Source organism: Alternaria arbusti (genome assembly GCF_024043155.1).
Source record: "Alternaria arbusti strain BMP 1465 chromosome Unknown scaffold_3, whole genome shotgun sequence".
NCBI classification, from domain to species: Eukaryota; Fungi; Ascomycota; class Dothideomycetes; order Pleosporales; family Pleosporaceae; genus Alternaria; species Alternaria arbusti.
Window position 1 is genome coordinate 916,948 of NW_026249943.1, and position 17,823 is coordinate 934,770.

Consider the following 17,823-nt stretch of genomic DNA (forward strand, 5'->3'; position numbering starts at 1 on the left):
CTAGACACAAGCTCCAAATGAGCTGGTGTCGGTGCTGAGGATGTATAAAAGCTACTGCTTCTGCTCTTCTTCCTCAACCATTCGATCCGCTCATTTCTGAAATCAAAATCTTCACGCGTCGCGCCCATGTCTGGTTTCTGCGAGAGCGAGCACCAAAAGCGGATCAAAGAATTTACATGTCTTCTTCTCCTGTTCTTCTTCCACTCTCCTTCTCGGCATACATGACAAAAAGTCGCTAGAAAGAAAGGTATGCTTTCTGGCTCTCTCCGAGGCCACGCAGAAAATGTACGAAAAAACACAGGATGTCCAGCATTCCGCAAGATCTACATCCATGACATTGTTCTCAGGTCTCTCCAGATAGGCCGAAAAAAACACAATGACCGCTCCATGTCCTCCTGGGCTTCCAGTCCGCAGTCCAACTATCGAAATTGAGCAATGTCACATCCATGTTGTTTGACTCCAAAGGTTCTACGGCTGGACGCCATGGGATCTCTCACGAAGAGCTTCGCACATTTATCGCTCACCAAACACTACATTCGGCCTTGATATGAGCGTCTTGCCCTTCTTCCGACTCAAACACGCAGCGGCAAATCTCATGAAAGTCAGCCACAACTACATCCATGATCGCGTTCCAGAGTCAAAGGCTTTGTCATCTTCATCAGCCCTAATATGGATTCAAAAACGATGACATCCTGGTAATGTTTTCGTCAGTGTCATCGTCTTGTTCATGACATATTACCCAAATAGCAGCGACCGCCAAGATGTCTCTAGTCCTGGGGGTATAAGATGCTGCAGAAGCTGCGAGCTTTCTATCTTCTTATAGCATACCCTATTCTATTAAAAAGGACGGGTCCGCAAATACATGTCGTTCCGTCCAAAACGATCGCTTCTACAAAGCCATGTCTGCTTCTGCGATTACCCTTAAACAAACACCTACATGTTTGCGGCCTGTGTTCAAAAGATTAGGACAACGGAACTTATGGTCCTTTCTGGCTGAACCCCCCTCTTTCATGCCAAAAAGCAGTCCAACGCTCGAGTTATGAAAGCAGTGGAAGTTGCGAGCCTGTTCTCCGCTAAAATCCTCCTCTACTTGATCAAAATAGGCATCCTGACCTCGCAAGTCGTTCGGTTCAAGAGCATGAAGTGCAGAAGACATGTATGTTTCGTCCTTCCACCCAAAAAACATGATACCATTTATACATGTGCCCAAAAGTCTATCTCGACAGTGGAATGTCTCCACATGCTTCAACAGTCTAGTGTTATCACAACAATCATACCAAGTGACAGCGTCAGAAACAGGTTATAAACCGCGTTCGAATCTGCTAGCTTCTTCTCTCCTCGAAGCTTACTCTTTTTTGTTGAAAATTACGACTACTATGGCACCATGTCGTCCGATCCAAAAAGCTAGCGCAGGTTATGGCCATGCGTCGGCTCCTACGTTCGACTTCTAAAACAACAGCAGCCTTCATGTACGGGCTGCAGTATCCAAAATCGGCATCTAAAAACACCATGTTCGCTTCGGATACTCTTCCTCCTCTTCTGTACTAAAAGACGGTAGTATACTCGAGATATAAAACGTCGTGCAAGCTGCGAGCTTTCTCCCTTCTCAACCCTTCCTCCCATATACCAAAATGGATTCGTATTAGGCGCACGTCGTTCTGTCCAAAATCTCGCTCTCGCACTTCTATGTCTGTTCCTCCCTTCGACTTCCAAAACAACAACGGATTTTCCTCATGTCGGATATACTCAGGAAATCTAGACCGACACTAAAATGTCTGTTTCTGGTGGTTCTCCCGTCTCCTACACCAGAGATGTGCTTCCCCAGATCAAAACAGACAGATGGCGCCAAATGACTGTCTGTTGGACTGCATCTACTTCATCAAACCTCCAGTCGCCATACCCTATGGTCCTGAGACGATTCAAAATCGTGTCAAGCGATGCTATGAGAGAGATCGGAGAAAGAGAGAAATTGAAAGAGAATCAGAGGATAACCATGTGGGAAAAACGAAGTTCCTGGAAACATCGAAAGCGTTCCCGCAACATCACATGAGAGAGCAGTGGTCACGCTGTTTGAATCCGATCAAGAAATGCGACATGCTCTCGGCGCGGAGCAAGGACGTGTATAAATACCACTCTCGGGTCTGCCTTTCTCTTCTCTACAACATTCCCACTTCTGGAGTCTAAAGAAAAGGAAAAAATCTTCACATGAGTTTGTCTGTCTTTCTGGGACGTTCTCCAAAACACTTCTTCAAGCCGCTAATGGAGTGCGCTGCGGGCGCTGTTGAAACTGCAGGACTAGAAGTCCATGTTGCTGACACTGGGCTGAGAACGTGTATTAATACCACTCTTGGGTCTGCCTTTCTCTTCTCTCTACCACACCTCCAGTCTTGGAGTCCAAAATCACCAAAGGAAACGCGCCATGGCTTCGACTCTTGCTCTTTCTTCTCTCGATCATTTTCCAAAACTCTTCATCAACAACCCATGGAGTGCGTTGCTCGCGGTGTTAACATTCGACGACAAGAAGGCGATGTTCTCGGCGAACAACCGGGACGTGTATATTTAAAATACTTCTCCAGCTTCTGCCTCTCTCTTCTCTACAGCACCTCCGATTCTGGAGTTCCAAAACAAAGAGTAAAGACGAGCGATGGCTCCGGCTCTGCTCTCCCCCCTGGGTTATTATCCAAAACTCTGGGCCAACAACTTCATGGAGTGCGTTACTCTCGTTCACTAAATCTTACGGCGGATCATAATTGCTCTTAGCGCAGGACTGGGAGGTGTATAAATACCCCTTGGGGTTCTTGTTCTAACCTTTTTTACGACAGCTCTAATTCTGGAGTCCCAAAATAGACCGAGGTCAGACTCATGGCTCCGGCTCTTCTCCTTCTGCCCGGGTTGTACCAAAACCGAATGAGTACAAGATCATTGAGTGCGCTGCCCGTGCGAGAGAGGGCTCATCTTGATTCAATTTCTTAATACTATGGTGATGATCATCATCACCGAACCTGTGGTGCTCCAACCTCATACCTTCAAAGCTTCCCTACTATCGTACACATGCAATCCAACCTCCCCTCCTCCTCCACCCATCCCACCCCTCCTACTTCCCCTGCGCCTTTGGCTTAACACTAAAAAAACTACTCATCTTCTTCATCCCACTCGTATCCACCTTCTTGAGAGCCTTAACCCCCCTCCCCTCACTCTTCTTCTTCCTCTCCTCATCCTCCTTCTTCCGCTTCTTCTCTTCCCTCTCGGCAATCTTCTCTTCGTCTTCTTCAATCGCGCGTTTACGACTGATGTTGTCTGATATACTGCGTAGAGACAGCGCTTCGGATTTAAGCGTTGCGATGGCGGTGAGGTGAGTGTCGAGGGGTGTGAAGCGTGGGGATAGGAGGGCGAGTAAGGGTGTGCGGAGGGAGGGGGGAGTGTAGGAGGAGAGGAGGTAGGTTAGGGATGTGCGGAGGCGGAGGAGGTGTGGGATTTCGGGGGGTGTTGTGAGGGTGGGTTTTGAGGGGGCGTCGTCGGGTGGTGTTATTGTTGTTGTGACGCTTGTTTGCGAGTCGACTGTTGTGCTGTTCTCCTTTTCTGAGTCACCGTCGGGGGTTGGTGTAATGGTGCTTAGTGTGCTTTCCTCACGCTTTATGCTCATGACGGGTATCTCCAGGGCTGTCTTGATGAATCTCTCCTCCATCGATGGCGGAAGCCCCTTCTTCACCATGCGCTCGGCCTTTGCGACAAAGACCTCGAGAAGCTTGGTGTGGGACAGGCGGTACATGGACTCTTCGCCTGCGTCGACTTTGTCGCATATCCTTCGCATCTTGGTTTCTATCATTGATTTTAGGGTAGGATATTGCGATAACAGCGCTTTCCAATGTGGTGAAGCGGATGAGAGTGTGTCGAGGTAGTCATCGAAGGCGAGGAAGTGTTGCTTCGTGTCTTTTGCTGACTTTGGTGTGAGGGCGGGGAGGATGAGGAAGAGGATGTCGATGGGTGTTGCGATGAAGAGATCGGCGGATTTGGTGATGTAGCCGCTGCCTACCCGTGAGGCGTCTGCTTCCTCGGTGGTGCCATCCTCGCTCTTCTCTCCTGTTATCAACCAACTCTTGAAGTCTTTCTTTGGCGCAGCGATGCGCGTGAACTCGTAGAACCCTTTCTGGGGGCAGAAGTAGTATCGTGATGGTGTATCATTTGCGGGGTTGTCGAGGCTGACTATGCGCGCGTCTTTGGATGTGTCTTTTGGTAATACGAACAGTTTCGGGGGGTTCGATGTGCTTGCGGGCAGCGGTTTGGCTGTGGTGGTAGGTTCGGGCGTGGATTCTTTAGTAGCGGCCTTTGCGGGTTTCGAGCGTGTGCGCGCCATTGCGAGGTGTCTGCTGGTCCAATTGGGCATATACAGTCTTGAATGTGGTGTATCGAGTTCGTGGTGGAATCGGAGTTCAAGCGCGTCGCGTGGGCGCAACCTTAGACGCGCAATCCCTGTCACGTCACGGTTTCGGATTAGATTAGTCTGGGGTGAACCACAGTCCGGTGTCAACAAACGCTACGGGACCGGGCTATGCGCTTGTGAGTCCTGCCTGACGATCGACTGTTTCCCATCTTGCTTTTCCCGCTTCCAGTATTGGCGTTGCTATGGGCCACTGCGAGATAGCGCATCCGATATTGCACCATCACAACAATGATTGTGCGGGAGAGCCCCAAGTCAAAAGGTAAGTCGCCCATACGAAGGTGCCATGCGTGCGCTGACTCTAGTGACAGTCAAGAACAACCAGCCCAACTGGCCCCCGCAGTCGCCCGTCGAAGCCCTTCTCAGCTCGCCATCCGGCCGTAAGAGGTACGAGAGCCGCCGCCAGCGCGACTCAGCATCGCCATCCCCCTCGAAACGCCGCCCAATGTCGCGCGGAGGTGTGCCAGCCGGCAGCGATGGAGAGGAGGATGAGGAGACACTCCAGCTGCAACTCCAGGCCATCGAGGCCAAGCTGAAGCTGAAGGCGCTGCAGAAGAAGAAGAACGAGTCCCAGGATCTGGATCGCAATGGAGCGTCATCACGAGCGAGCATGGCCACCGGCATGCGCAGAATCGACCTGCCGCGGCCCGAGACCAGGCAAGAGACCGACGTCGAGGTACCGCGATCACCAGTCCGGATGCGACAAGCGCCAACCGAGCCGAAGAGTCCTGCGCGCGTCATGCTGGGCATAGACAAGGGACTCACAGCCCGCGACGTTAGTCTCAAGCGGCCGGGAAGTGCTGTCAGCGGGCGCATGTCGCGGCTGGGCTCGTCGAAAGAGGTCGAGCCGCCCAAGATCAAGTCCTTCAGTGAGCGCATCGCAGAGAGCAGGAACAAGGAGAAGGAGCGTGAAGAGAAGGAGGACAAGGCTGAACAGAGACGGAGTAGGGGGTTTGGGCTGCAGAACATCGAAGCGCTGAAAGACCGGCCGTCGCTATCACGAACCAGCTCATCTCAGAGTACCGATACCAAGACTTCACGCGACATGCCTCCGCCGGCCCTGAGGAATCACAGCCGAACGCAAAGTCTACAGAACCGTACATTTGGGGGTCCGCCCACTCCAAGACCAGGCTCCACATTGTCTTTCAGGCCCGAAAGCTCACGCCCGACCTCGTCCTCTTCCAAGGCCACGTCTAGCAGCTTTGGCTCAACTCCGACAGCCACAAAATACGCCGAGATCTCGTCGCGCGACGAAAGCGCCGATGCTCCTAGTTTCGAATCGTTCTCTGGTCTCCACCTCAAGTCGAGGGAAATGCAACACAATGTAGTCACGCGCACGCTGGAAGGCAAGACGGTCTTGACAATACCTCAACTGCTGAAAACCGTCAAGGCGCCAGAATACGATCCGCCAGATTGGGAGAACGACTATGTTGTTCTTGGGGTTATCTGCTCCAAGTCGACACCGCAAAACTCCAAGAACGCAGCAAAGGACCAGACCAAGGGCAACCAGGACAAGAACTTGGACCAGAACGGCAAGTTTATGGTTATTCGTCTCACGGATCTCAAATGGGAGCTCGATCTCTTCCTGTTCGACACTGGCTTTTCGCAATTCTGGAAACTCCCTCTTGGTACACTAGTCGCCATACTCAACCCCGATATCATGCCACCACGGAACCGCGATACCGGCAAATTCTCGCTGAAGTTGTCAAGTTCTGACGACACCATCCTTGAACTTGGTACAGCGCGAGATCTAGACTTCTGCCATGCACAACGGAAAGACGGCAAGGAGTGTGGTCAGTGGATCGACGGTCGCAAGACCGAATTCTGCGAGTTCCACATCCAACTTCAGGTGGACAAGGCCAAGAAAGGCCGCATGCAAGTCAACACCATGACCGGGTTTGGCGGAGGTCCAGGCGGCGGCATGTTTGGCCGACGCGGTGGCCCGAAAGGTGATGAACTCAAGAGGGAAGGCAAGTATCACGACCGAGAACTCCACGAGACCGTCTACATTGCACCACGTCCCGGCGGCGCAGCCAAACTCATCGACCGCGACCACCAAAACTGGGAAGGCGGAGCAGGCCGAGAGGACCGCTTCCGCAAGCAACTAGCCGAAAAAGAGAAGGAAAGAGAACTAGCAAAGAAGCTCGGCACGATGGGAGATGGCAGTACCGGAGGCGACTACATGAAGCTCAAGGGTGCTGGTACCCAGAACCTCCCCGCAAGAGGCTACACATCGTCGCAAGGTTCCTCAGGCGCAAAGCCTGACAAGCCAGCCGACGTAGACTTTACCAGTCTACTTAACCGTACGTCAGCCGATGTTTCTTTGGCGCCTGTTAAACGTAAACGAACAGCATCGGCGAAATCATCCAACTCGAGCGACCCCGTCGGCTGGGGCTTCAAGTACGGCCGTATCCCATCACCGAAGAAGGATACTTCTTTCCCTTCTGCATTCCGCGGTACACGCGAAGCCAGTCCAGCGAAGAAGAAGGCGCGTCTCTTGCTAGCCGGAAAAGGCATCCGCGAGCCAGGCCGCGAGAGTCTCGGCGGTCTCGACGCTGGTCTTATTGCTGCCATGGACGACGACGACGATGACGATTTGGAAGTTGTTTAATTCTTTTGGAAAACACTAGGGGAGGCATACACAAAAAAACATGAAGGGGAGGGCGTTTGGGTCACAAAGCTCGCTGATTGGCTAGAGCTAAGCGAGCAACGGGGTGCATTTCGACTTTTCTGGGCTGATGGATACCGAAGGCTTTAGCGTGGAGCGAAGCCGCATTAACGACTTTCCTTTTGTTTTACTTGTACAATATTATACCCGCTTTGTTACGCTGAATTGTATACTGCGTTTACCTTACCAAGGTTCTGAGACTGTTCATCCGGAGAGAAGTGAGGTATTCCTAACTATACCAACGACGCACGTGCGACCACATCACCGAGGGAAAGAGCAGGACCACCACTTTCAGGAAACGAATTACAATAACATGGCGACGTCAGACCCCAAACCCTCAGAGAAGATCTACGCTCTCATCAACTACGAAGACCCCTACGTCCAACCCCTTATCATCGCCGCACTTGAGAAGCGCTTGCCAGAATCATCTTATGAGTTGATAACATCTCTATCCCAACTCCCCTCCCCCTCCTCCCGCCTCCTCCAATGGGTCCAATACGAATCCATCGACTTCGACCACCTCATTGAAAACTCCTCCAGTAGTCTCGCCAACGCCTACATAATTCGCAAAGCCCTAATCCGGAAACACTACCTCAGCACCACCATCGCCAATTGGATAACCAAATACCCCGATAGCGTACTTAAGAAACACGTCAAGCCGAGCGTGGAGTTTGAAGTCGACTACGCCGAGTTTCTGGATGATGCATTGGTTGAAGCGTGGGAGTTGAAGGAGAGTTGGGCGAGGAATGAGAGTCAAGAAGATGAGAAGAAGAAGGAATGGTGGATTTTGAAACCGGGGATGAGTGAGAGGGGGCAAGGGATTAGGTTGTTTAGCAGTGAGGAGGGGTTGACTGGGATTTTCGAGGAGTGGGATCCTGAGAGTGATGATGAGGACGAAGAAGAGGAGGAAGATGCGAGAAGTGATACCGGCGCCAACAGCAGTCTCAGCATTGGCGAGCAGGGGAAAGACGAGAAAGAGAAAGAAGAGGGAAACGGCATCATGACATCCCAACTCCGCCACTTCATCGCACAACCTTACATCCACCCCCCGTTACTCCTCTCTCCTCCCAACGCTCCCACTCCAGAACTGCGCAAATTCCACATCCGCACATATGTCCTCGCCACATCCGCTCTCCAAGTCTTCGTCTACCGACCCATGCTCGCCCTCTTCGCCGCACGCCCCTACGTCCCCCCTTGGTCCGACGTGTTACAAAACGACCGCGACGAAGCCATGCGCGCGCATCTGACAAACACGTGTTTACAGGAGAGTGGGGATAGGGAGGGCAGTGTGGGGTTATTTTGGTCTCTCCCCGACTCTTTACCTACACAACCCGACCTCGGATCTATCAAACTAGACGCAAAGCCGGATTGGAAAGACAAAGTATTCGAGCAGATCAAGGAAACGACAGCCGCGACATTCGAAGCTGCGGCGAGGGGGATGTCGATTCATTTCCAGCCGCTGCCTAACAGCTTTGAGATTTTCGGGCTGGATTTCATGGTAGGGGTAGAGGAGGATGGCGGACTGAACACGTATCTGCTGGAGGTGAATGCGTTTCCGGATTTCAGGCAGACGGGGAGCGAGTTGAGTGGGATGATTGAGGGGCTTTTTGAGGGTGTGGTGAATAGGGGGGTTGTGCCTTTCTTTAGGGTAAAGGGAGAGGGAGGGGACAGAGATGACGGGATGGTCAAGGTTTTGGATATTGATCTGGGACGGCGGTGAGGGAACATCATAGAGAGAGGGGTATTTACATTCACGTTCAGTCAAATAAGCACATTCAGAGTTATCACTCGTATTTTCCTTGATCTATACTACGTTCCCTTCCATGTCCTCCCATTACCATCGATTCAACCGCTAAGCACCGTATACCAGCTCGGTGTCTGTTCATCGAGACGCCCAGATACCAAGCAACCGCATACCGTGATCCCGCAGTCAAATCCGTATTCCCTACTTACTAACTAAGTTACTCTGGGCAACGCACATATGCGTGCTGTCCAGTAAATGTCCCAGAGAAAACACCGATTACAATGCCTTCTCGGCAAAGAAAGGTTCTCATCCCTCTTCAATGCCAAACAAACATTAAAGGCCGTCAGTAATGCGAACCTTTTCGTAATGTAATCGTGGGTATCCTGATCCTGTTCCTCGACTCGCATAGGTCGAAGAACACAAAAAGCAAACGCTCGCTATGCAAACAATCAGTCACAAAGGACCTGATGCAAAAGGGGAGTTGGGAACGCTTGGTGATAGCATCTCAACACAAGCTACGAGGAAGACTTGTTCAAGACGAACGGGCTGAAGGCCGTTAGATGTTGTCAATTGACATGGATGAGGTAGAGTGCTCACTGCGAGCCCGCTTGTCTGCTGCCTCGCGCTCGAGCGGCTCACCGCTGCGCTTCTTGGATGTCTTGGTGGAGCTGCTGGAGCTGTGCGCTGACTTGACACGCGACCATGAATCAAACGAGATCTCTGCTACTGTATAAGCGGGGGTTTCATTGGCGAAAATTGAAGAGACTTACCCTTCTTGAGCTTGCGGGTCGTAGGCGGCGGCGATGTGAGCAAGGATGGTGTTGGGACGGCGTTCTTGCCCTTCTTGCGGCTCGGGGTCGCGACGGACGCATCGATGTCGGTGATCGCCTCCTCGTCGTCGGTCTCAACACCGTTTGCGCGGTTGCGCTCTTTGATCTCTGCTTGGAACAGAAGACGGGGTTTGATAGACGAACGAGTGAGCGGACGGCGGGCCTCATAACCAATCTGGCGGCGGACTTGCTTGTCATCGGCGGAGAGGTCGTCGTCTTCCTCTGCCGCTGAGGCGCCGGAGGGTGCGTCGTCGTGGAACTTGCGGAAGACCTTGCGACCTCGGAAGATGTATACCATTCCTTCGTCACGGTCGACAGCCGCCTCCATCTTGGCAGTCTTTCGGTCGACGACCTTCCTTGACTTTTGGGGAGCAGCCTTTGCCTTGCCCTTGCCCTTGACGGTGATGAATGGGTTATCTTCAGTCTGAGCACCAGGAGTGGGTACGCGCTCCTTGGAGTCAGTGTAGATGGGGATCTTTTCAGTGTTCTCGTCCATCTGCTGGGCGAAGCTCTCTAGAGTGTAGAGGTTCTTAGTCTTGCGGCCCTTGCGCGGGGTCGGCATGGCTTCGTCGATGGTTGAAGGTCGGTTGGCGGGGAACAACACGCGCGCGGTCGAGCTGACGTCTTCGATGCGACGCTTGCGCGGCGTCTTTGCGGGAGTTGGGAGCATGCCCTGTGGAGAAGTTAGCATGTTGGGTTGTAGTAGGTGTGGAGGCCGTCTGGCACTCGACGCAGTTGTTTGTCAACCGCACCGGGCCCAGGCGGTCACCTCAGGTAACATACAGGAGCCATGTTCGCAAACAAGGTGCGCCGGGACGAGCTTGGTGCAGCAGTGTCGGAGTCAGAGTCGAGCGGGTTGAGGTCCAAGGGCGCGCGACGGGTCGAGCGTGGAGAGCGGAGGTGTTGGTGTTGTGGGGATGCAGGCGACGATGGGGGTGAGAGTGCAAAGGAAGCGTTTGCGCGGGCAGCAGAACGCTTGGCGTGAGAAGAGGCCGTTGGCGTGATGTCGCGCCTGGTCCGTGGGCTTGACCGCTCCTGTTGGTGAGTGTGAGCGTCGTGCTGGGCGGCCACTCTGCGCGATCGGCGCGGTGAAAACGGCTCGTAGTTGTCTCCATACAGCGGCGCGGGCGGCGTGTGAACGCGGCGGGGCGGGGACGGCGTGCGCTCCATGTTGGGTGGGATGATGCGGGTGTTTGTTTGGGATAGGGCAGTTGTGGTGTTGTTGTAGCAATACAGGGCGAATTGTGGGTATCCAAAATCAAAACAATGCCACAGCAAGCTCGATGTCGCAGCGCCTCAACGTTGGGATGACAATAGAGGCAGTATCGATATGCGCGCAAGTGGAGATGGCGGTAGGGCTGGTGATGGTGAAGGTGAAGGACAAAGCCGGGTGGAGACAATGGGCTATGTCACGACGGGGAATGAAGGAAGTCGCGAGGTTGGGACGGCAGGTGCAGATGGCTGGTGCTCCTTCCTTGGCGCAACGCGGAACATCAACAAACCCCTGCTAACCGCTGGCCCCGCCAAACCAAATACGTCAAACACGCCAACCTGTCAGTCGTTGAAACTCACCAAATCAATTCGTCTAGAAGAGTCCGACACAATACACAACACATTTACACAGCATGGACCCGCCGAACCTGGGCGCGCTTGACCTCTCCGACTCGGACACGGACGCGTTGTTTGACACGCCTGCGGCACGCAAGACCAAGAAGCAGACAAAAGATGCGGACAATGATGCAGCAAAGACACGGTCAAAGGAGTCGCATTACACGACAGAAGAGGCGCGCGAAGCAGCATTGCGCAGGGAGTTGGAGAGCATACGAAACGTCAACAAGGTCATCGAGGGCGTGGTAGAAAGCCTGCAGAAGGCCAAGGACAACATGGCTGTAAGGGACAATAGTAGAACTGCCGCAGTCTCTAGACTGACGATGAATAGACTGTATCACGCACCGTCCAGAATGCGTCTACCTTGCTCCAAACATGGACGCGCATACTTTCCCAAACAGAACATAATCAGCGTCTAATCTTGAACCCGCAATGGCAGGGTGCGTCGCAAGATTTGGTTGACATCGAGGAGGAAGAGGTACACCGCCAGCAGGCTGCACAACGTCGGGCGGCAGACGAGCAGGCGCGGAGAGAAGCTGCGGCTAGGAAGATAGAAGAGGATCGCAGAAAGGCTGAGGCGGCTCCCAGGGCAGGTACTCGAGGCAGAGGCAGGGGCGTCCGGCCACGCGGTGCTTCGACATCGTCCACAGGGAACTATACCGGCGTAGGCGGACAGACCGGACGTGGTATCAGTCGCAGCGACTCACGAGGTCGAGCAGGCAGCGGCATTGGACGAGGGCTTCCGCGGGGACGAGGTAGAGGCTTGGGTTGATGGGATTGCACATACGCCTTCGCCTCACCTCGAACGTATACATGAAATACCCAATCGACAGTTCCACCTGCGTCGTATACTTTGCAGTCTGGTGGTGTCGAGTGCTGAGGTCAGCATAATTTATCGCGCAATTTCGGAACGCCTCACTCAGTTTCTCTCATCTTACCATCGCCGGGCATCCATAGCTCATCCTACCACGGCGTTTTCCCCCCGAGCAACCGCGACACGAGACCTCAAATCCGTACCTGCAGCTCGATGCAGCTCACGGGCCGTTGGTGATGCGGATGCGCTTCTCAAAACGGGAAGGTCTGAGAACCCCACTTGTCGTCAGTTGGACCCCGCCGTACATTTACTTGAGATCTTGCGACGATCCGGGGATTAAATAGATTCTGCTTTTCCTGCCATTCAACCTGCTTTCTGTTTCTCCTTCTCTTGCTTTTTGCAATTTCGAACTTCTAGATCGCGCAATGGAGGTTCCGACAGCAACGTCGCTACGCGACATCTACCCCGAAGACGCGCTCCCAGTCGAGACAAAGCGATGGGATAGCCTACTCGCCAAGTTCAAGGACCTCTATGGCAAGCAAGCAGACTTTATCGCTAGGAGTCCTGGACGCGTCAACATCATCGGCGAGGTAAATTACCTGCCAGAAGTCTATTACCTGTCACTAATGATTGTAGCACATCGACTACTCCCTGTACGAGGTTCTGCCCATGGCCATTACCGCCGACTTCATCATGGCCGTAGCTGTGCGACCATCTGAAGAGAAGCCGCGAGTACGGATAGCCAACCTCAACTCAGAGAAATTCCCCACCCGCGAGTTCGACATTCCCGAGGGAGAGATCCCAATCGACGCGACCGAGCATGAGTGGACTAACTACTTCAAGTCTGGACTGAAGGGTGTATCACAACTACTACAAAAGAAGCGAGGAAAGTTCACATCCGTGGGTATGGATATTGTATGCGATGGCACAGTGCCGAGTGGTGGTGGCCTCTCGAGTTCAGCATCCGTTGTCTGCACAAGCTCTTTGGCTGTGCTGGCTGCGAATGGTGAGGAGAAAATTGACAAGACCGAACTTTGCGAGCTTGCCATTGTCTCCGAGCGCGCAGTCGGTGTCAACTCTGGAGGGTGAGTACAGTGAAGCACATGGAAGTATCACGGCTAACACGTCCTCAGCATGGACCAAGCAGCCTCCGTCTTCTCCCTCCGCGGCTCGGCCCTATACGTATCCTTCAAGCCCAGCCTAAACTACACAAACATCGAGTTTCCCAAGACCGACCCCGAACTCGTCTTCGTTACCGCTCAGAGCTTTGTCGCCGCCGACAAGCACGTTACAGCGCCCGTATGCTACAACCTGCGCGTCGTAGAATGCACACTAGCAGCCGTCTTCCTAGCCAAAGCATTCGGTCTAAAGAAAGAGCTCCCAACGGACTCCTCCCCTCTCGGTGTCAGCCTCCGCGGCTTCCACGACACCTACTTCGAAGATAAAGAGAGCGTCTCCGAAAACACAAAGATCTCCGTGTCAGATTTCGAAACGCAACTCACGAAGCTAATCCAACACACCGAAGACTACCTCCCCCAAGAAGACGGCTACACACGTGCGCAAATTAGCGGACTGCTGGGTATCTCAGAAGACGAATTGAACGAACGCTACATGTCCAAGTTCCCCGTGCGCGCCGAAAAGTTCATGCTCCGACAGCGCGCGCTACACGTCTTCACAGAAGCCCTCCGCGTGATCAAATTCCGATCGCTCCTCGCATCCCCCCCATCAAACGACCGCGCATACCTCCAGTCCCTCGGCGACCTCATGAACACGACACAAGACTCATGCCGCGAGATCTACGAATGCAGTTGTCCCGAGCTGGACGAGCTGTGCGATTTAGCTCGCGCGGCTGGAAGTTGTGGCAGCAGGCTTACGGGCGCGGGCTGGGGTGGATGCAGTGTGCATCTTGTGCCGAAAGATAAGGTTGAGGCGGTTAAGAAAGCGTGGGTGGAGAAGTATTATAAGAAGAGGTTTCCGGATATCAGCGAGGAGAAGTTGAAGGGGGCGATCGTGGTTAGTGAGCCGGGGAGTGGGTCGGTGTTGTACAAAGTGAAGGATGGGAAACTTGCTTAGATCGTGATGTATGAATGGCAGTGTGGGGTCTGCATGCGCTCATGGAGGTTCGGCGCCGCGACGTCGGACCAGGGTAGGCCGTTTGGTAGGTCATAGTCACGGCTTTGAATATATGACAATGCCATTGGTTTGTCTTGCACCACTCCATCATCACAGCTTCGTGGATGTGAAATATCTCACGCAGTCAATTCGATGATGCTTTTCTGTCAAAGTCTGGTTCATGTCACATGCGCAACTTTGGTTCTCTTCACAGATCCCATGGTTGCATGCGACGGGGGACCATGTTCGTCAAAGTCAATGGTGTGATAAAATCTGCAACACACACGACTATATTTCTACACTGTACCCCCTTGATACTCTACTTGCTGAAGACACTACACCCTTTCATACAGCACGACGCCCATCTTCACACCTGTATTCTCCCCACCCACATACTATCACGACAGATCTCCATCCATACATCAGGAGCGAAGATGACAAAGCGCACTTCCAACCGCCGCAGAAAATCTTCCCGAAAGCCTAGTGCCCGGTCCAATGCATCCGAAATGCTGTACCAGGACGCAGCCTATAACCAAGCGGGACACCAACAAGACCGGCAACATAATGGCACGCTATATGCGAGCGAAATCATGCCAGCTTTCAGCGAAGATAGCATTCAACGACAGCTAGGGGGGTACATGGTACTATCACCAACATTTGCACCCGCCCAAGCGAACATGTGGCAGCCGGGGTGTTGGTACCCGTATACGCATCCTGCTACGGGAGAGGAAGTCGCGGAGTGGTATGATGCGCGGAATGTGGACGTTGAGGAAGACTACTCTTACGGCCGCAAGCACGAGAACGGGTGTGAACGGTTCTACCACCAGGGGGACTGCTATGTTCGCCATCACTGCTACGCCCACCATTACGACGATTCGTCGACTGAGGATGCTTCCATGCCGCCGTTGTATCAGTATGTGGAGGGGTATCATGATCCCATCTTGAAGGATCTAGCACCGGATTGGTGGAGGCTGTTTGGTCATGACGTACCGAAACAGTTCATCCTTTCATCAATATCAGTGGATGATCCAGACGCGGGCTCTGAGCCGAGGAAAGCAGAGGAGAGAGATGGGGAGTGGGATGCGGCGGCGTATTTTGGGCCGTATCGTGCTTCCGACACCGAGGCATGTCGCGGGTCTGAAAGAGCGTGTGGTGAAAATGAGGCAAAAGGAAAAGACAGAAGAGAAGAAGGCGAAGACTGTGTAAATAGTACCACAACACAGAAGCCTACTGAAGGCTCTAAGCGAGAATGCAGGGGAAGAGATGACTGGGAGTGTGACTTCTGCGGCCCGGAGTGCTTTTGCTGGACTGTCAAGGGAGAGGTGATGGAGACCTGCTGATGACATTCGGTTGCGTAGGATGAGGCTGTACATAGAATGCGTGGTGTCTGAATACCGCCAGACATGCAGGAGCCAGCTTACTGCTTTGCCGAGGACGCAACCACGACTTTTTCGGTGCCCTGCCGATGTTAATCAGAACAGACTTCGTTACGAAATTCCGTTCTTGTGTTTCGGAAATCACAGCTAGCATTCTGGTGCAATGAAGGCGTCGGGTGCATGTGATGGTGTTGTGTCGCTTGGGCGAAGCCACTCGTACGACTGTGAGGCGGATATCTCGCGTGCGGTCTTGTGCGGGATGGCTGATTCCACGTGGTTGTGCTCGCGGCATGCATGGCTCTAGACTTGCTGAAGTAATCTACATTTTGATGGAGTCATCGCGATTTGAAGAACTCATTGCGTTTGGTGGTGTGACAGGCGTGGCGCGTGGTCTGGCGATAGACATCCTGCAAGAGGCTGCGACGCGGTTCTAGCCGACGTTTGAAATCGAAAGTTTACGTTGCGCAATCTTTCGCCAGCCGGTACGATTTCCCTTTGCTTTTGCTATGAGCGTGGCATGGGAGCTGTTCGGGGTGGGGATTCTGGTGGCCCAGATAAGGAGACCCCTTTCCGCGTTCAGTCGATGTGAAGAAGCGAACCGTGATGGCGTTCTGAGCTGCACCGAAGTCCTCATAGATCTGGCTGCGTATCCGATTCAAGACAGCCTGATGTATAATGTGGCTGATGTTCCTCTCTTTTCAGCGGGATACTCCTCATCAAATGAGAGAGATCGCAATCCTCAGACTCAGCGGGATTGGGCCGAAAAGCGCACGTCTCTCCAGAAGGCAGCTTGCGAGGGGGGCTGAGGAGGCCGCTTGAAGCGGCAAATAAGGGACTCGACGTGTAGTATAATGTGCCGTGGTAATCATCGATGCGATCAGATTTTGCTGTGTCGGCTTGCAGGTGGTCGGGATGGAGCGATGTGATATCGAGCAGGTGCCCTCAGGGCTGAAGTGGGGCCATCTCTGCGCAAGCGTCATCCGCTAGTCGCCTCCTTCCCAGGGTCAACTTCACGCCTCCTGCACCACCCTTTGGGAACGCCATCAATAATGAAGCTTCACCACACATCAAATGCCAATACGCATCTCACTGTCACAGTGCTTTGTCCAGACCGAGCCACCCTAACGCACATTTCCGCAGATCGCTGCACCCGCCGTTGCTGCACCCCGGATCGCGAAGGCTGCCGCGTGTCTTTGAACCATCTGCCGGCATATCGAAACATCAGCGGACTGGCTCCCAAATGGAATACAAGCTGCCCAGCATTCATATCACATAGCTGAGAGCTCCCGACCACAGACCGCGAACTATTGGCTAATCGACAGAACTTTAAATGTGTCTTGTCCGCTTCCGTCGTTATCTCTGCATTCACCACCACGAGTACGAGTTTTCCAAACAGGCTCTCAACTATTGTATTGGAACGCTCCCTTGGAAATCATGGTCGATCAACTCCATCACTGCATGCTCGACAGCCGTTCATGGCAAGTAGGTGTCCAATCTGCACACGAACACCAAGCGAGTGAGGGCCACGCTACCTTGTAAGACACTACCGATTGGCAGAACATGGTACCATATATCGTATGATCTGCGCAAAGGGTCTGCAACTTTACTGGACTATTAATCTTCAGCGTGCCTGGCCCTTGACTTGGATCACTGCAGGGCTCTAGCCATGTTTGATAAGGCTATCACTCCAGTTGGTCATGTCCAATCATCTAACCTGTATCCCAGTGGAATTCGGCAAAGACTCCGAAAGGTGATGCTGAAGTAGGGTGACGACTTGATCCATGGCATATCTGCACGGCCCACTCTTGGTATATGCCGAGAATGCCAATGCCCTACGCCTCGAACGCTACAAAATCCACGTGGTGATGTAGCATCCACATTGAGCTAGTATCGAGCTCTGCAAACGGTTGCAAGCCATCGATCAGCGGCACTTTTGCCGCATTCAGTCGAAGCCATAACGCCGTATGTTCGGTTAGTTACCGATGCTGCTCAACTCGAACATGCTCAAGTTCAGGTTTGGACTGATCTGGACACTCGTCGCGATGTTCTGTATTGTGAAATTGGGGTATCGGCTATGCAACGACTTCGATGACACGCCAAATCGAGGTCTCGCTACATACCTCGCTACTTGTATGCCGGAATTCTATAAGGTTCAAGGTACTTCCAGTGATCAGGACCGTGGTTTATCGGCCTGATAGGATTCTAGCCTAGTATCGAAACTATACTAGCACTC

At 53.0% G+C, this 17,823-nt stretch overlaps 6 protein-coding genes across 6 annotated transcripts; 4 read left to right on the forward strand and 2 right to left on the reverse strand.

Moving 5' to 3' along the window:
* Positions 1 to 3,094: 3,094 nt before the first annotated feature.
* On the reverse strand, positions 3,095 to 4,354 carry J4E86_002940 (uncharacterized protein; the record flags this gene model as incomplete). The annotated part of the gene is made up of 1 exon (XM_051443496.1): positions 3,095 to 4,354. The coding sequence occupies one exon, from the start codon at positions 4,352 to 4,354 to the stop codon at positions 3,095 to 3,097; it is 1,260 nt and encodes a 419-aa protein (XP_051304991.1).
* A 315-nt stretch (positions 4,355 to 4,669) lies between these two features.
* J4E86_002941 (uncharacterized protein) lies at positions 4,670 to 7,049 on the forward strand (the record flags this gene model as incomplete). Its single annotated transcript, XM_051443497.1, has 2 exons — positions 4,670 to 4,700; positions 4,750 to 7,049. 2 exons carry the CDS (start codon positions 4,670 to 4,672, stop codon positions 7,047 to 7,049), a joined length of 2,331 nt encoding a protein of 776 aa, XP_051304992.1.
* Positions 7,050 to 7,419: 370 nt separating this feature from the next.
* Positions 7,420 to 8,826, forward strand: J4E86_002942 (uncharacterized protein; the record flags this gene model as incomplete). Its single annotated transcript, XM_051443498.1, has 1 exon — positions 7,420 to 8,826. One exon carries the CDS (start codon positions 7,420 to 7,422, stop codon positions 8,824 to 8,826), a length of 1,407 nt encoding a protein of 468 aa, XP_051304993.1.
* A 580-nt stretch (positions 8,827 to 9,406) lies between these two features.
* J4E86_002943 (uncharacterized protein) lies at positions 9,407 to 10,850 on the reverse strand (the record flags this gene model as incomplete). Its single annotated transcript, XM_051443499.1, has 3 exons — positions 9,407 to 9,570; positions 9,621 to 10,353; positions 10,464 to 10,850. The coding sequence occupies 3 exons, from the start codon at positions 10,848 to 10,850 to the stop codon at positions 9,407 to 9,409; spliced, it is 1,284 nt and encodes a 427-aa protein (XP_051304994.1).
* Positions 10,851 to 11,305: 455 nt separating this feature from the next.
* On the forward strand, positions 11,306 to 12,060 carry J4E86_002944 (uncharacterized protein; the record flags this gene model as incomplete). The annotated part of the gene is made up of 2 exons (XM_051443500.1): positions 11,306 to 11,569; positions 11,701 to 12,060. The coding sequence occupies 2 exons, from the start codon at positions 11,306 to 11,308 to the stop codon at positions 12,058 to 12,060; spliced, it is 624 nt and encodes a 207-aa protein (XP_051304995.1).
* Positions 12,061 to 12,527: 467 nt separating this feature from the next.
* On the forward strand, positions 12,528 to 14,175 carry J4E86_002945 (uncharacterized protein; the record flags this gene model as incomplete). The annotated part of the gene is made up of 3 exons (XM_051443501.1): positions 12,528 to 12,692; positions 12,739 to 13,187; positions 13,236 to 14,175. 3 exons carry the CDS (start codon positions 12,528 to 12,530, stop codon positions 14,173 to 14,175), a joined length of 1,554 nt encoding a protein of 517 aa, XP_051304996.1.
* Between the last annotated feature and the right edge of the window lie 3,648 nt (positions 14,176 to 17,823).